Consider the following 16,662-nt stretch of genomic DNA (forward strand, 5'->3'; position numbering starts at 1 on the left):
CAATCCCGCAGGATGGACGCAGAATTTATTTCGAAATTAAATATATACGTGTACTATTTGAATAAATGTCGGAAAAAGGAGATTGAGAAATTGTGGGATGATTATGGACAGCTTTAGGCAGTGGCGGGTTTAACGGTAAGCGGACTAGCGGCCCCGGGATATTTTTCTTTTTTGTTAGTCAGTTTATGAGACTTTTCTTGCAACTTCTATTTCTAACTTGAGTTTGAGGGCTCCAAAATTTTTACCGCTTGGGGCTTCCTTGACTTGAGCCGCCACTGGCTCTAGGGGCTAAAATGGAAAGCAATGACCCCACATAAATTTCAAAAATTAGAAAATATAAGAATAAGGTGGAGTGCGGTAAGTTCGCCCGAGTTTTTACAAAGTTGGACTTTAAACTGATGTATTTCAGTCTGGTATGTAAAAACTTAACGTTCTTGGTATCAAACTCTTGCCACAGTTATTACTGATGAATTAGTATTATGTAGCATTCTAATTTTGCTTGAAAATTATCATTTTGATAGGATATTGTACAAAGTGTCAACTAGGACGCACTTGCCCTGAAAATGGGGCAAGTCTGTCTCTGAGAGTTAAAAATGCTTTCGAACCTTATTTCAAGTGCTACGGGGCAAGAAAAGAATTATTATCAAGCCTGCTACAAAATGCTTCTTGTTGCATTAAATTTATTGTTTAGTTAAATTTATAGTTATCCATACACTACGCTACCGAGCACTAAGAGCGACTGAAACGTCTTAGCTTTGCAAAAAGTACAAGGCTCCATTTATTTAGATTCTGTGCAATTTTTATTACAATATGTGCCCGAGTAAAAAAATCTATCGAATCAATTTTCATGCAATGAACTCCATAATTTTAATAATTGTGAAATAAAGAATATGAAACCGGTCATTTGATTGGCAGTGGTAGGTTTAGTGTTAAGAAATGCGTGGCCAAAAAATGACGCGGATCCTACGGGATTGCAAGCCCTAGCCAAGGGCACACGGTTTCGGGCGTTAGTCCAGCGTTGGCAGGTAGAGTTCCCGCAATTCTCTCCGAGAAAGTCGGTCGAGGGAAAATGGAGACCGCCCACACGGCGTGTTTACCCGTTGCTGCTCCCGACGCGATGAAAAACATCGCTATTTTCTTTCTACCGGAGCCTCGACTCGCATTTTTACAGCGAACGCGACCGTCGAGTTTTATCGGATGCGACGCGACAAGCGAGAGGCTGCAACGCGTGTTTTTACCTCGATCGATCCCCCTTTCCCGTCCGCCTTTTGTTAATTTTTAACACGCGCGAAAGTTCACTGGGCTGATTAATCGGTTCTCCGTCGAACGCTCCGTCAACATAGCGTCGATACTCGCTGCAGAGATCCTGTTCTTCATCGTTCGCTCCCCGCTCGACCGCGGACCTCCGGAGAGCTTCGACTCGCTAACCTTGGTCGGGCTTGGGTTTCATTAAATCCTGTCCAGAACCAAACGAAAACGTTCGGAGCTAACTCTCGCGAACCGTGCGTATTTTAGAACGCAAAACACGCGTAATAAATGGCACGGGAATGGTAATTATAAAATATCGATCGGCAAGGTCCACGAGAGTGGCCGAGTTAGCTCCCGCTGTTCGCTGTTGGAAACAGAATCGCGAATAGAGTCTGCAATCCCGCGGGATATTTTCATGTTCAGTCCCGCGGAACTAAGGATTTAGTTCGTCGATCTAATATGGGTGTCTCAGCTGAACGAGGTCACCTAAATATTTCCTTTATTTTTAATGGCACGTGGTTTAATTTAAATGGTATCTAAAGAGGAATATCATACAAGAACAATTTGTTTCGCCCGATTATTTTTTCATAGTTCTTTCAAGGTCATCGTTATTTTTTTATCGGGAATACTTATTTCTCTTTATTCCATCTTATAGCGGCTGAAAAAATACATTTGAATATGCTTAAGTCATTAACAAGATGGAATAAAAGAGAATAAGTTTTGCCGATAAAAAAGAACGATGACCTTGAAAAAATAACCGGACAAAAAAATTGTTCTTCTATGATATTCCTCCTTCGATACCATTTAAATTATGCCATAAATATTTTTTTTTGTGCCATTAATAATAAAGGAGATATTTAGGTGGCCCCCTTCAGCTGAGACACCCTGTAAATTTAATAAGGAAACAAATTGTATTTAATGAGATAATCATTTTTATTCACGGTAAGAAAAATCCATTAACAAAATACTGTGTCCTCATTCGTTCAGTTCTGAACACACGCAGGATTTCGCATCACCTGTTTAAAAAATGACGCGGGTTTCTGCGGGATTGCAAGCCCTAATCGCGAAAGACTCGACCTCCGATGGTTCCAGCGAACGCGACTATAAATCGCGGGCGGCCAAGTTTTCGGAAAAGTCACGGTTACCGCGTGTGTAATCGAGAAAAAGCGTTTACGGTTTTAGGGGGTAATGGTACCACGCGCGCGCTGCTGCAATTACGCGATCGTTAACCGGAGCCCACAACGAACGTTGCGGCGTGGCGCGCAGCCCAAACAAGCCGGCAATCGATTCGAAATTAATCGGACCTAAAAGGAGCTATTATGACCCGCGTTTTGGTGGGAACGGTCGTCTGACGATCTGGCCGATTCGACGGTAACGAATCGATCGGACCGATCGTGATTTAACTGTTAATTGGTCGGTTAATTGGAAACGGAACGGCTCCGATCAAACGCAGCGGCAGTGAAAGAGCTCCCTCGCGCGTATGCATCCAGGTACAATGTGCAAGCTGCAATCGGTGACGGACGAGCGCGCATCCGAATGCAAGGAAGAAGGATCGCGGTTTCGGGGATGACTTCAAACGTTGTTGTCCACGCTGAAGCAACATCGAGCAATTTTTCTTCGCCGAATAAATGAAGAAGAAGGCAACGAGAGGCGGCAAACTCTTACTTCAGCGTGTAACTAATGGAAAGGTATGGCACTTATTAAAAAGTTTATAAAATTAAGTATATACGGTGGGTGTACAAAGTATTCGTATACTTTTTAAAAACCAATAACTTTTTTATAACTGTACCAAACAACCTGATTATTTATAATCAATTAGAATCATTGGTTCACGAAATGATATGAAAAAAAGATTTTCCAAAAATTATAATTTACAAGGTTACGTACAAACGTAAAAAATGCTTTTTTTATTTTTGCATGTAATCTTGTAAATTATATTGTAATTTTTGGAAAATCTTTTTTCATATCATTCCGTAAACCAATTCTTCTAATTGATTATAAAAAATCGGGTCGATTGGTACAATTATAAAAAAGTTATTCGTTTTTAAAAAGTGTCCGAATACCTTGTACACCCACTGTATAGCGCAGTTAGTTGCAAACAAAACTATAAAATTCTTAAGCTACAACAAGTAACATATCCAAACGTGTAAGAATCTCAGGATATCTTTTGCGTCTTTATTATACGTTAATTTGAAGTTTTATATGCAAGTAACAAATAAAACCAGCGTTGAAAATTTATGGAAAAAAGAAAAAATCTACTTTTAGAATTACTATTTGAACGCTGCTCGACAATCAATGTAATGTTATTTGATTTTTGACACTCTAGCGCTGGCGAAATTCTGTACAAAAATCTAAAGGTTGCTTTATGCATAAAAATTATTGCTACACGATTAATAATAACAATGTCCTCCTATATGCAGTTTTTACGAAAGAAATTGATCATAAATCGTGATATATGTATAAACGAGTTGTATTGAGATGTGCCAGGTTCGTCCGCACCGTGCGGCGCGGCGAAAGTGAAAGCCGAACGCACTCCGATCTCTTCGACTTTCTCCGAGAACAGCTCCGGCGTAACGAGCGCGACGTTGTCTTCGACTCCAGCGTCGATCGCGTCGTTGCGACGCGTCGGGAACAGAAATAAAGCGAGCCGGCGAGCTACGTACGTCGCGGGTTATTATTTTCGTCGAGAGAAGCGCTTCCCGAGCGTCTAAAATTAAGGAGAGAAGGTTCGCCTCCGTGGTCCGTTGCCAGGAACGCGAGCCTCGCCGGAGAAACTTTCCTCCGTCGGGAATGCTGCTCGACCAGTGGGATCCTGGTCGGTACCGGCCGCTAATCATCCTGCACGGGAAGGGGTCGATCTTTTGGAGAATCCGATCTCCCTCCCTTTGCCTCGAGAGCCAACGAGATCTCGTAGGATCGCGGAGAGCAGACTCGGATCGAGCACCATAGGGATCCGGGAGAGAGAAGAACGATCCTTGGAGTCTGTCAATTGTCGTTAGAGCAGGATCGGAGCAAGAAATACAGTTGAGAGCAAAACTAATCACATACACTTTAAATCAGAATAACTTTTCTTTTAATGGACCAAACGACTTCAATTTCTCTGTAAGGCTAGATGAATTAGTTTAGTAAATGACGTCTAAAAATGTGTTGAAAAATGCATTTGGTCGGAATTGTGAAAAACAATAGTAAAAATTGATTTTTACGTCTTTTTTTAGCTGGGCCAATAACGAAAATTTAAAAGATGTGTTTGGTCAACTTGTATAAATTATATGTATATGCTCTGAAAGTTTCATTGAAATTGGTTTTATTGGTTTACGAGTTATAAACGATCAAAAGTGGTAAAAATAGCAATTTTTAAGATTCTCGGACTTTTTACCACTTTTACCACGGTATACTTATTAGGGGTGCCGGGTACCCGGAAATTAGGGTTCGGATCGGGGAAAATTCGTGATACGCAGGTACCCGAAGCTTAGAAAGGAAAGGAGAATCGTCGCCGTATCTAAATCTGTATAAATATTTATGGAAACTGTAACTCTAAAATATATTTTTTAATCTTTTAGACAGAGAGAGAGAGAGAGAGGTTGAGACCTGTGGTTTTATCTGGAGATTGTTGATTTAAAGTTTCCTTGAGCAATGTTGCTCCCCACACTTTGAAACGTATAATTAATTTTTCTTCATGAAGTTTGATTTTAGATGTCTTATTGCTTATTATACTATATATTTTATTTTATTATTCTAAGGTCCAATGTATAAGGTCCAAGCTTGGGACCCCGAGAGCCGGCATAATTCGCGATCGGTCCCAAATCCAAGTTCCTTACTAACCGAACGCGTGGACCAACAACCGACAAAGACACCGAGGGGATGAGTGTTTCGGGTCGGAAAATTCGGGGCGCAGAATTAGCTTGTTTATTTCTACACCGCCTCGGAGACAAGTTTTCGAGTTGCCGGCGATAGAAGAAGCCGGGTACGAAGGGACGCGGCGCGGGGTCATCGCGGCCGTTCCAGTGACCTAGTCGGCTCTGGCACGACCTTCGAGGCGATATGCGTTCACCCATTTAAACCATCCTGCCACCCTCTCTTTCTCTCTCGGCCGGCGTTCTCTCTCACTTTCACTCTCTTGCGTCACGAGGAGAGTAGTAGCACACGAGCGAGTCTATGTACGTAGTCAGCCGCGCGTACATATGGACGAACACGGAGAGTGCCGTGACGAGGAGGAGGAGGTGGTGGTGGTGCAGGAGGTGCAGGAGGCGGCGATGGAGGAGGAGGAGGAGGAGGATGATGATGAGGATGAGGAGGAGGGTGCTGGAAAGGGAATTCCAAACACGGTGCTCTCTCGCGAGACGAAGAGCCACCGGGAGCGAAACGGGAGCGAGAGGGAAGGTGACGAGTGTGTACACATCGACGGACAGAGAAGCGAAAAGAGACAGGGAAACTCGGCTAGATAAAGAGGTCAGCGAACATCGGGTACGACGAAGACCGAGTGAGAGAGGCTGTGACGGAGAAGGGGAGAGAGAGATAGGGATACGGGAGAGACAGAGATGAAACGCGCGGGAGTCGGAACAATCGAAAGAGAAGGAGGCCAACGACAGAGGAAGAAAGAACCTAGTCCACGGACGGGGTGAGAGGCTGTGTAGCCCGCGGGGCGGCGGAGGGGAGGGAACGAGCGGGACAGGATGCAACAAAGCACCGACAGGTCGTGTGATACCCCGTTACGTCACAGACGGAACAACTGGTTGCCTCATGGGGAGTTTGCCTCGCCCGCCTCGCCTAGTCGCCTCGACGCGGACGCTGAAAGGGAGAGGAGAGACGAGAGACGATACACACCGGATGGGGGTATTCCCGAGACCGCGGGACAGCGGGGGAATCCCGCGGGCGTCAGGAGGGAGGATGATATATACAAAACACAAGGTCACGAGTACGGCTATAGGTATCTCTCTGTAAACACGCGGTGACGTAGCGAGCACGTGCTACGACGTTACCATGGCGGGGACGATTCGAGGGACACCCTCCACCCTCTGCACCCGCGCCCATAGTCGCACCCGTACCCCGGCTCGTACACCGTTCCTCGTTCTCGTTCTACCTTCTACTTTCGATTTCGATTCCTCTTGCTGACACCACTCGACTCGGTGTCCCGTCGGATGAAACGTTCTATGTATGTATCTCTCTCTCTCTCTCGCTCGCTTCGGACATCTCCGGACTTCTGAATGCTTTCTCTGACATTTTGACTTTTGTCCTTGTAGATCCCGGAAGGAGAAACAAACTTGCCCTTCCCGATACTGCGTTCAAGATCCAGAGACTTGTTCTACGACCACCGTGGAGAGAACAGTCGCTCTTTGTTGCTTCCTCAGGTGAGCAGGTTTGTCTCAAGTGTTACGTTAAATTAATCAGTACTTTATTTATAAGATACCTCGGAACTTAGATGGAAATACGTCGACAATATATTGTAAGTTAGCGGAATATGCAGTAGTCGAAGACAGTCGAACGAAATGTGTATATGTACTCGCGAGAACAGAGAATCTACCCTGTGGAGGGAAAACGGGGTATATGCAGGCTGTGTGATTCTGGGAACTGGGACAGGTTACTGCTCTTTTTTGAAGTAAAAATAGAAAAACGTGATAGAGGAAAAAGTTATATGTCATAATACGTTTACCGATGCATTGTAACATTTGTTTTAAAGTCTGGAAGACGTTTCTCCGCATGTAGAAACGTTTAATATTCCACAATGTATTTTCAACCCTTTGGAGTCTACCGGGACATATGTGTCCCAGTGTTCCACCCATGTATTACGCCTAATGGGACAAATAGATCCCATTTTCCATTACACACGAATATACCAGTCTTAATAAATCGAAAAATAAATCAGATTCCAAAGGGTTAAGATTCAGGAAGGATAAGTAAAACTTAGAACAAACGCCGAGAGAAGTGGTTCTTAGTTTTTCCAACTATTGGGTTTGCAAGATAGTAATTTCAGTATTTTAAGGTGAAATAGAACCCAATTTTTTATTCAAGCAATGAACTTTTTAATGAATAAGATATTTTCCCTTTTGTTCGATGATCTTTTGCCAAAAAGAATAAATAAGAAAATATTTTATTGATCAAACTTCATCGCTTGAATAAAGAAATTCGGTTTTACTTCACCTTAATATATCGAAATTACTTTCTTGCCAACCCAATATGACGCACCGGACTCACAAATTTAAATCTGTAAGTGTGCTCCTTCAATTTCCATATTTTTCGGTCAGAGTTTTGAAGGTGACGCGGTCAGGCAAAGTTTCGAATATAATGCGGCAAGGACAGAGGTCGAGGACGAGTCAGGGATAAAATCATGAGTTTGTATAGTATTTTGCGTGAAAAACAGGAAGCCGGGTATCTGTGTAGAATGAAATGACGTTGGTGTGCAACACACAAGTTTAACAAAACTGTTTGCTTCCTGTTTCCCGGAGCCTGGCAACTGGACTATGGATGGAACGAGTACTACCATACAGAAGAGAATATTCGGAATAGAAGAGAAACTTGAACGTCATCGTTGTTGGATCGTGTGCAACCCTCCAAGTTCGCAGCTAGCCTATAAGGTAAAAGGGTTTTGATTTTTGATAAGGGTTTAAATCTGGCCTGGGCAACACGCGGCCCGCCGGGCGATTTTATATTTCTATTGAAATATTTGTTTTTCATTGTATGTATACAAAAATATTAAATAAATAAAGTGTCATTGTATAGTGCGCAAGTGCGACTACGAACTCCAGTTCCATATATCTGATATCTTTGATATAATCGAGTTACAGTGCAACAAAGAAATGAAACAAATTTTTTCGTCCACATCAAAAATTAATTTTTACAATACTTATATTGCATCCGAGAGATATTCCAAACTTAAGATATTTTGCACAACGAGTTGTAAGTGTTTCTGGATCCACATATGTTTGTGAAACATTTTTTTCGAAGATGAAATTTACAAAGAGTTCATCACTTCATTAACTGATGCCAATTTAGAAAACCAGCTAACAAAAGATGTGCAACGCCGAACATAAATATAGATTTACAAAAATTAAGTGAAAGAAAGGATAAACAAATATCTCATCAATTAAGACTCGAGAGTTAATTATATTGAATCATAGTAAAGTTTTATTCATTTTCTATTTGTATTACATTTTTTAAAAGCATGTATACCTAAAGTGAGGTCCGCGGAACCATTTGGGTTGAACAGGCCTGGTTTAAATAATACATCAATTATTATCTTTATTATTTCACTATATTTTGCTCTGTACTCTTATGAATATTTCCGGACTGTTCCGAACAGGAAGTATAATTGAATCGTACGACGTTACAGCAGGAAGGACTTGTTCGGACCTGAAAGGGTTACAAAATTATAATATAATCTGTTGTTGCGATAAGGTGGAGGGACAACTCCGGAAACGCCGTCCTCGAATTTCTCCGAAAGCTCGGTCTCTGAATATTTCAAGTCGCGAGTTAACGTATTCCATTGAGCCGGAGGAAAGCGTCCAGGACCCGCTTTCCCGCTGCGATCCCCGAGGGTCAGGGCTGTCCCTTTGTCGCCCCTTTTCAATTCTGCGTCTGCCTGCCTGCCTGCTCGCCCGTCCGCTTGCCTGGTTCGCCCGCTGCTCGCCAGCTGCTTCTCTCTCTGGAAGAGACGTTTTTCAAAGTCCCCTTCGTGCTAACGATCACCCGGTCTCTTCCTAGCCCCGATGCGAAACGCTTGGAGGGTCGAAAATCCCGCTGGGAGATTATTTTCCCTCGCTTCTCTCCGCTTCGCCCTGCCTCGCTTCGACCCGCCCGCTTCGTTCCGGCATCTAGCTTCCATCCCTGCCTCGTCTCTCCGACCTGGCCTCTCAACCGGCGAGTATACTCCGTGCGAAATATTACCAGCAGATATAGGGGGACTCTTCTCTGCGAAGACGAAACTTCTACCAGTACAGTATCCAGATTTTTGGATATGCTATTAATCGACTGCGGATCTTTGTGCATTTATAGCAAAATTGAGTAGATGAAATTCGAAATGGTCGGAAAATTTTGAAAATCCAAGAAGTCAATGCACGATTTCTCTATTAAAATCATTAAGGGATGAAATAGCATTCGAGTTAGCTTCTATTTCTTGCAATCGATGCAGACAATTTTTATTGTGCATGCAAGTCCGCAGTCTAGTTAATAATCTCAACGCTTCTAAGTTTTATACTGCGTTAGTACTGACTGTTTAGCTATGTCCAGAGAGTCCTCGCAAGAACAGGAGCGAACAGAAGCCATGGTAACGATGGTAGTTGCTCCGATCTGACTCTGATCTCGCGTTTGACTCTGTCCATCAGCGGGGATCGCGCAGACCAACGATTCCTCGAACGAATTCTGAGAAGCCGAGGCCGATTCCACGAGCGGAACTCGATACAGGGTGAAGCTTCGACCCTGCCCGGAAGGCACAAAGACCAGGAAGCGGAACGACGATGAATTATAGAGTATCTCGACTCTCCGCGCCAACCGTGGGTCGATATCCACTTCGCGGGGCTAGGCAATGCGTACCGCGAATCGATAACGCCATGCATTATCGATGCGTCTTCCTAACGGCCACGCCGACGTCGAAATTACACAGAGACGTCGATCACAATTTATCCATATCGATTCCAACCAGAGATCGTTTTCTATATACATATTTGAATTTGTTATTATAGAGAATGTTCTACGCGATCATCATGCGACGTTACCGATTATCCGGTGGACAGCGGCGGGGATGTTTCTCTTTTCGCTGGCACGTTCAATGACCCTTCGCCGGGATCGATATTTCGGCTAGATAGTCGAGCTAAATTATAAACGGCGGACTCTTCATCGCGGTACCGCCTGCACGTACCGCCGCGCATACCCACCGATCAATATTTCTAATTTACTTTTCCGGCTGCGACGCGACGGTCAATGTTCTCTGCGAAATTATATGAAAACGCGCGGTGACCGCAGCTTGTCCCATCCGACTCTCGCGGTTCACATTGTCTGAGAAATGATTCGATGATTCTGCTGATAGATGAACGCCGTTGTTGATGGTCGACGAGGAGCGAATTACCTCGGAAGAGGTGCCAGACAGTCTCGCGAGAATTTCGATCGGGAAGGAACCGCGAACGAAAATACACGAGCCGCAGCAATCTCGTTGCCTCGTGATCTCGTCACCTCGTCAGTGACCTAAGGCAAGTTGCGTGGACCAGAGGAAACTCGGAGGAGCGGAGGCACGGTGCAACTGGCCGAGGCGAGGCGAAGAACGAGCAAACCAAACAGAGCAATCGCGTGCACGTGTGCATCTCACGTGACACACAGCGATACGGGTTACACGGTTACACGTTGGCTCGCACCGTTGGTGCACACGAATACACGGACACGCGAATAGAAAGAGAGAGAGAGAAAGATCTGAGCGCGAGAGCGAACCGCGCGGCCCATGTATCGAGACCTGTACATAGCGGTGCGTGTGTCCGTGTATATGTACACCATTGACCGGGATATCGTCTGTCTCGGGATGAATGAACCATTACGTCACGCACTTGTACTCTCTGATCCCCTTCCGCCTCTCCTCCCTCTGTGCTTCTCCTCGTCCGTCGATTCTGTCTCGGTCTCTCTTTTCTACAGGCTCTCGTGTTCGCGTTATGTTATGTGCTCTGCACCGTGCCTGCCTGCCTGCCCGCCTTCCTTCCTTCCTCCTTCCTTCCGTACCTTCCTTCCTTCCATCGATTAGCAACGGAATTTCAAGCGGGTAGGGAGGCGGCGATAGAGCTATAGTTTCGATTGGAGGTCAACGTATCGCGGTGGCTCAGACACCCGGCAGACGTGTCTGCTCTGTAAAACCTAGTGGGACGCGGAGAGGGCGAGGAAAGGACGAGGAGAGACCGGAGCGAGTAACGTGTGGGGAACAAGGCCGGCGAATCGCTTTCGTTGCACCACTGATACACTTTCCTGCCTAACTGTGCACTCGTATCTGTGCGCGCCGCCGATCTCCCCATCCTCCCGATTCATTCCTTCGTTTCCCACTTCGCGATAAATCACGCGTTCCCTTCGGAATGGGATAGCAACGCACAATCGTTTCCGTAGGAAAAACGTTAAGTTAAAAAATTATCATTTATCGACAGACTCTCTAGGTATAATCGATCCTCATATCGGACAATACGGTACGAAATGTTCAGCCTTCTAAAATCGGCTCGCGAGGTTCTCGACCCGGTTCTTTCAGGTTTGGATACAACTTCGCCTTGTGACCGTCGCTGTTCACTCTCCCGTGGAAGTCCGGCTTCTTCTCTTTGGGCGCGCTACGCTGCAACCAAATGTCCAGCAAACTCTTCGGCGCGTAGAAACTACCCTTGTGCAGTTGCTTTCCTAAGGACATCGAGGTACTCGGCGGAGGCGACATCGGAGAATCGGTAGTCGCTCTTATCACGCTGGCACGGGCGGTCCCGTCCTCTTTCCCGAATCTGTGAAACACAAGACGAACACGTTCTAATAGTTTCTGTTTGCACAACCGTCAATAAGTCTCCGGACACTTTGTTCAAATTTGGATGCAGACGATTTTCTGAGATGCTAGTCAAAATTGCTGCACCAGTATTCAAAATATCGTTTACATTATTAAATATGTCGGTATCTAATCAATAGACTGCGGATCTTTATGGAAAATAAAAAATGTTTGCATTGTTTGCAAGACACAGGAGCCAAATAGAAATTTCTTTCTTCTTTTAATTGTCTTATTCAGCTGAAATTAATGCACTGATGTTTTTAAATCTTCTTAATTCGTCCACTGCTTTAAATTGGACGTGCCCATTCTGTCATAAATGCATAAAATCCGCAGTCTACTAATCAATTACTAAACATTTCGGTATATTGTGCGAGGTATTATACCAATTTAAAAAATCATTGGGAATGGAAATATTCTAGGTCGGAGAAAATGTTTAATATTCAAGTTAAAATTGCTCCGAGAGTAAATCGAATCTGACCAAAATATCCTACATTTTATAAATTTGAATTATGGTTACTGTAATATTTCTAATTCTTTTAATTTAAGTGGAATATTTGTTTTCCATTTGGCTTCTAGAGCTGTCCATGATCATCCCACAGTTTCTCAATCTCTTTCTCCCAACGTTTATTCAAATAGTATGAATGCCCGATCTTTCGGGCAATGTATAGAATACCTGGGTTAGATTTGGGTTACTTTACCAAATAAAAATAAAATAGGTCTGGGTTTTGAGTTCCATTAAAATGTGAAAGGAGGGCCCTAATCGACAAGTTTAGCGTTATAAATAAAACAATGTCAAGTATGTATTTAACACGCTGCCCAGCGAACCGAGAATATCATAAAATGTCCGGGCAATTTGTCAAATACCTGCCCATTATACACATTAGCCGAAAGACCGGGCATTCTAAGGAATGGCGTCTTTAGACACACAATGGCTACATCTAATAAAAATAAAACGATAAAATCAAGCCGTAAGCTTCTTTAATTACCATGTTGTTAAAGGTACTAAATGTCCGGTGATTTATAGACGGGAGTGTAATCTCTATTCGTGTTCGATCCTCGAGCTTACTTACCCATCCAATTCGCGCAACGCCTGGTCTAATTCGACCTTATCCTTGTCGTCCTTGCTCCGCACGTCCAGAAGGCAAGTTAAAACTTCGGAATGAGCGGCGGAATTGTTTGCATGATGCTTCAGGAACGTCTCCAGTTCTCCCCACAACAGTCTGTAATGTTCTTCTCTACGTACACCGCCTTTCCCACCGCGTCCGCCGCCTATGCTTGGCAATGGCAACGCCTCGTGTTTCGTTTCCAATTGTAACAAGCTAAAAATTACTTGTTTGCATTGTAACACCTCCTCCGCGGTAAGCTCCTCCTTCACCAACAAGTCTGGCAGCGGGTCTATCAACTGAAACACGCAAGTCACGTTAGTACTAGTGATAGTTGTTTTGAATGTGTATTAATAACACAAGTGTATACGTGTACACATGTATGTAAATGCACTTTAGTATGTGTCATTTTAAGCACACGGATAGACGTGTACTATTTCACGTGCATTTAGATACACGTGCATCAATGAATCCTCATTTTAATTCGCATAGTTTTTAGAACATTCATATTAATTCATGTCATTGATGTTATTTGTGATTAGATTTTCACCATACAATGCAAGCACGCTCAAATTTCCACGTACAACTGAATAACAAACTAAATAATAATGGAACTCAATGGTATCGCCGAATCTTTCAGCAGACATTTAAGATTTAATTAAACGAAAGACGCGTAAAACGAAACAAAGGATGAACTGCATTTGGTTGCAACAGAATCTACCTGTTTTAAATTATACATTAGTGTACTGGAAATGGTGATCGGCCAATATTTCGTATGCCTCTCCAATCTGGACCTCATTTTCTCTGCTGGACCTTCGCCATTGGTATTTGTACTTTGTTTCAAAGGTACCAATATGTTATTCCTCATGAGTCTTCCGAAATCCTGTGACAAACGCAGCTGTTATTTAGCGAAGAAACTTACACTCCCGTCCACAAGTCACTGGACACTTGTTCAAATTTGGATGCAGACGATTTTTGTTATTAAAGGACACATATTATGAGATACAAATGGGACTTAATAATTGTTTCTAATGTAGAGAACATGTAAATCAAATCTGACCAAAATATCCTATATTTTCCAAATTTTAATTATTATTCTTATATTTTAGAGCTGTTCATAATCAACCCACAATTTCTTAATCTCTTTTTTCCAACATTTATTCAATAATAAAGTATAATAGCTAAATCTAATCAAAATGAAACGATAAAATCAAGCTGGAAGCTTGTATCCTTTAATTACCATTTTGTTGAAGGCAAGTGTCCGGTGATTTATGGACGGGAGTGTATATTACATACCGTGCATGTTACTTACGGTTATTCTGTAGTCTGTCACCCGTCCACCGCAGCCTTCGCTGATAGACGGTGGATCCTCTAACACGCTTCTGGCAGTAGACAACGTGTGTATAAAGATTTCGCCACCGTGTGCAGCGAGCAAGTGCGATATAGTTTTACCTCCGCTTTTCCGAACCATTTCGAGCATCACGGACCGACCGTTCAACAAGAAATTGATCAAGCAAGACGACGGTCTACTGTTTACATCCACCGGTGTGATCCTATGCATCGCGGTGCAATTTTGCATTTCCGTCGAGCTGCATCCTCGCGGAGTACACCATTTCAAAGTGACCGTTTCGTACTCTGATCCCTCCTCGAATCTTCTGAACGTTTTAATCAAGGCCGAGTCTTGCGGATTTCCTGCAAAAGCCATTAAATTATACGTATTTAACCTTTTGCACTCGAACGGCGATTCTGAGGCGCCAGTAAAAATTGCTATACCATTATTCGAAACAGTTTTAATATGATTAAATTCGTCTGTATTCTATAAATTGTAAAAAGCTCTACTGTTGTGTGTGTGTGTACGAAAAAACAGGTTCAATTCGATGTGCACAATACATCGAATTAAAATGATCTGGGTTGAAAGAAATGTCTCGATTTTGGCAAAGGGTTTCTTACTGCCTTTGCATTTTCAATCAGCGTCAAAGTACCTTTCAGAATCGCGGAATGCGCTGCCGACGAGTGAAATATCTCGACATCGTAATTCGCAGAGGAGCTGGCATTTTGTTCTTCCTTCATGGGTATACCCGTGACTGTTGTACTCGCCAAATCATAGTGAGACAGGATTAAATGAGAAAGTTTCGAATGTAGAGCCGGTGCTTTGATCGAGTGTACTTCCACCATTAACAACGGCGAAACCTAAAGCAAAATACTCTGTAAAGTATGCAAAGAATTTGCAGAAACGCGGATAACAATACCTCTCTAGGTCCTTGGCTAGTAACTTGCGACTCTATATTGTTAGGAAAAATGTTCAGTATAACTAGGTGGCAATAATCCACAGGTATCAAACTGTAACAAACGAAAAACGATTGTAATATCGATATCTGTTAGCATCGAACAATGTTTCTGAAAAGAATACTAACTGATCCGAAGCTAGAGCAGCTTTATTTTCTTGAGCCAACTCGTTCAGGAATATGTTTTCTAAACTCTTCATATTGCTGTTGTCTCTCGCACTGGTGATACATATCACTCTGCCTCTGTTCACTAATTTGCTAGCACTCTCGTTCAAGGACGTTCTCTTCTCGTGCTGAATTTCTGAACATTCGTTCAGCGTTCCTATAGCCACCCTTAAACCGTGGATTACGGAATAATCTTCTCCAGGCTCTGGGGTTTTTGTCGGTACTCCCAGAATGGCAGTGCCATTCATGATCTAAGTTTCAACAGTTGCTTTCAGTCAGTTGCTTAGTCTAAATTCTAGATAATGCAAAGATGGGATTCTTCGGTAATCAAAAGCGCTAGATAAAAGACCAATCTAGGCCACAGTTGCTCTCAAAAGTCCCATTTTCACATTTACCAGGTGCAATTTGATTATTCTGATGCATAAAGCTGCGCAGTAGCTATTTCCATAAAGTTGCAACAGCTACATGCTGTCAAACAATGCAAATTACTACTAGTAAACATAAAAATAGGACTTTCTAGGGAGACAGCGGTCTAGATTGATCTTTTATCCAGTGCCTCTGTCTACTGAAAAATCCCTTCTTTGGATTATCCAGAAATGAGAGTCTACCACCTTAAGAGCAGTTTAAAAAACAAAAGTAAATAATCCACGATAGCTTACGTGATTCAAATTCTGCTGCGAAGGCTTCCATGAGTTCAGTACGTATGCTGCACGATCGGTTACGACAAATCTTATCTAAAATTTAATCGTAAGAATAAACAATTAGTTTTCGAGTTGTACGGATTTTTTAACAAAATTTTATATCACTGAAATGTTGTACCAATTTTCCAGTTGGAAAGAGATCCCACACTATTCTGCAATATTCTAAAGAGGCTTCCACACTGGTAGTCCACAGAGATTTGCAAACAGGTGCTAAAGGAATTAGATTTTGTCCGCGACTCTTTAGGAAATCGAATTCCAGTGGACATTCGGTGGATATACCAAAATACGGTGTATGGTCCAAAACAAAAATGGTCTTATGATTTGCCGGATACATTCTTCTATACCATTTTAAAAATTCGCCTCTTTTTCAAACATAATTCGTTGCAACCCTATTGTTTACACATTCGTTATAAGCAGATTCGTGCATCACGGACCTTCGGATATTATAGGTTAGAATACACGACACTATGAAATCATCATAGTTATTCCCATAGAATTATAACCGTAAAATTACGTTCGTAAAAGAAGAACGTTTAAAAATATCATACATTTGCATTCTTCTATAATTACGTGCCATTTCGTTCAGCTTAATCACTATATTAATGCCTCGATGTAACTGTTACGATTCTCTCCATGTAACAAAACAAACTATTGTTTTAAATTATTAACGTCACCAA

The 16,662-nt window shown here is 42.8% G+C and overlaps 2 protein-coding genes across 5 annotated transcripts; one reads left to right on the forward strand and one right to left on the reverse strand.

Moving 5' to 3' along the window:
* Nucleotides 1-86: 86 nt before the first annotated feature.
* Nucleotides 87-8,511, forward strand: LOC143215011 (uncharacterized). 4 transcript variants are annotated; one of them, XM_076436683.1, is made up of 3 exons: nt 87-2,936; nt 6,489-6,604; nt 7,692-8,511. In XM_076436683.1, the coding sequence occupies exons 1-3, from the start codon at nt 2,877-2,879 to the stop codon at nt 7,750-7,752; spliced, it is 237 nt and encodes a 78-aa protein (XP_076292798.1). In that variant the 5' UTR covers nt 87-2,876; the 3' UTR covers nt 7,753-8,511. The 4 variants fall into 4 exon arrangements, 3 of the variants coding, with proteins under 3 accessions (XP_076292798.1, XP_076292797.1, XP_076292799.1); XM_076436682.1 differs by having other exon boundaries at nt 6,489-6,596; XM_076436684.1 differs by lacking the exon at nt 87-2,936 and adding an exon at nt 3,185-6,400 and having other exon boundaries at nt 6,489-6,596.
* Asun (integrator complex subunit 13 asun) lies at nt 8,476-16,319 on the reverse strand. The gene is made up of 9 exons (XM_076436610.1): nt 16,104-16,319; nt 15,944-16,018; nt 15,249-15,535; nt 15,084-15,174; nt 14,817-15,024; nt 14,147-14,526; nt 13,556-13,717; nt 12,802-13,133; nt 8,476-11,693 (listed from the first exon to the last, which is right to left on the reverse strand). Exons 1-9 carry the CDS (start codon nt 16,317-16,319, stop codon nt 11,408-11,410), a joined length of 2,037 nt encoding a protein of 678 aa, XP_076292725.1. The 3' UTR covers nt 8,476-11,407.
* Nucleotides 16,320-16,662: the final 343 nt, after the last annotated feature.

This window comes from Lasioglossum baleicum, chromosome 13, assembly GCF_051020765.1.
Source record: "Lasioglossum baleicum chromosome 13, iyLasBale1, whole genome shotgun sequence".
In the NCBI taxonomy this organism is placed as follows: domain Eukaryota; kingdom Metazoa; phylum Arthropoda; class Insecta; order Hymenoptera; family Halictidae; genus Lasioglossum; species Lasioglossum baleicum.

What these genes read in the sequence shown, in the direction of transcription:
- Asun (XM_076436610.1), bottom strand. Translation starts at nt 16,319, where the DNA reads ATGTATCCGGCAAATCATAAGACCATTTTTGTTTTGGACCATACACCG. An exon ending in TGACAGACTACAGAATAACC is followed by an intron (nt 13,718 to 14,146) that starts GTAAGTAACATG and finishes CGTTTGTCACAG; the next exon opens with GATTTCGGAAGACTCATGAG. An exon ending in GCGTTGCGCGAATTGGATGG is followed by an intron (nt 11,694 to 12,801) that starts GTAAGTAAGCTC and finishes TGTGTTTCACAG; the next exon opens with ATTCGGGAAAGAGGACGGGA.
- LOC143215011 (XM_076436682.1), top strand. Translation starts at nt 2,877, where the DNA reads ATGAAGAAGAAGGCAACGAGAGGCGGCAAACTCTTACTTCAGCGTGTA. An exon ending in AGCGTGTAACTAATGGAAAG is followed by an intron (nt 2,937 to 6,488) that starts GTATGGCACTTA and finishes TTGTCCTTGTAG; the next exon opens with ATCCCGGAAGGAGAAACAAA. An exon ending in GCTCTTTGTTGCTTCCTCAG is followed by an intron (nt 6,597 to 7,691) that starts GTGAGCAGGTTT and finishes TGTTTCCCGGAG; the next exon opens with CCTGGCAACTGGACTATGGA.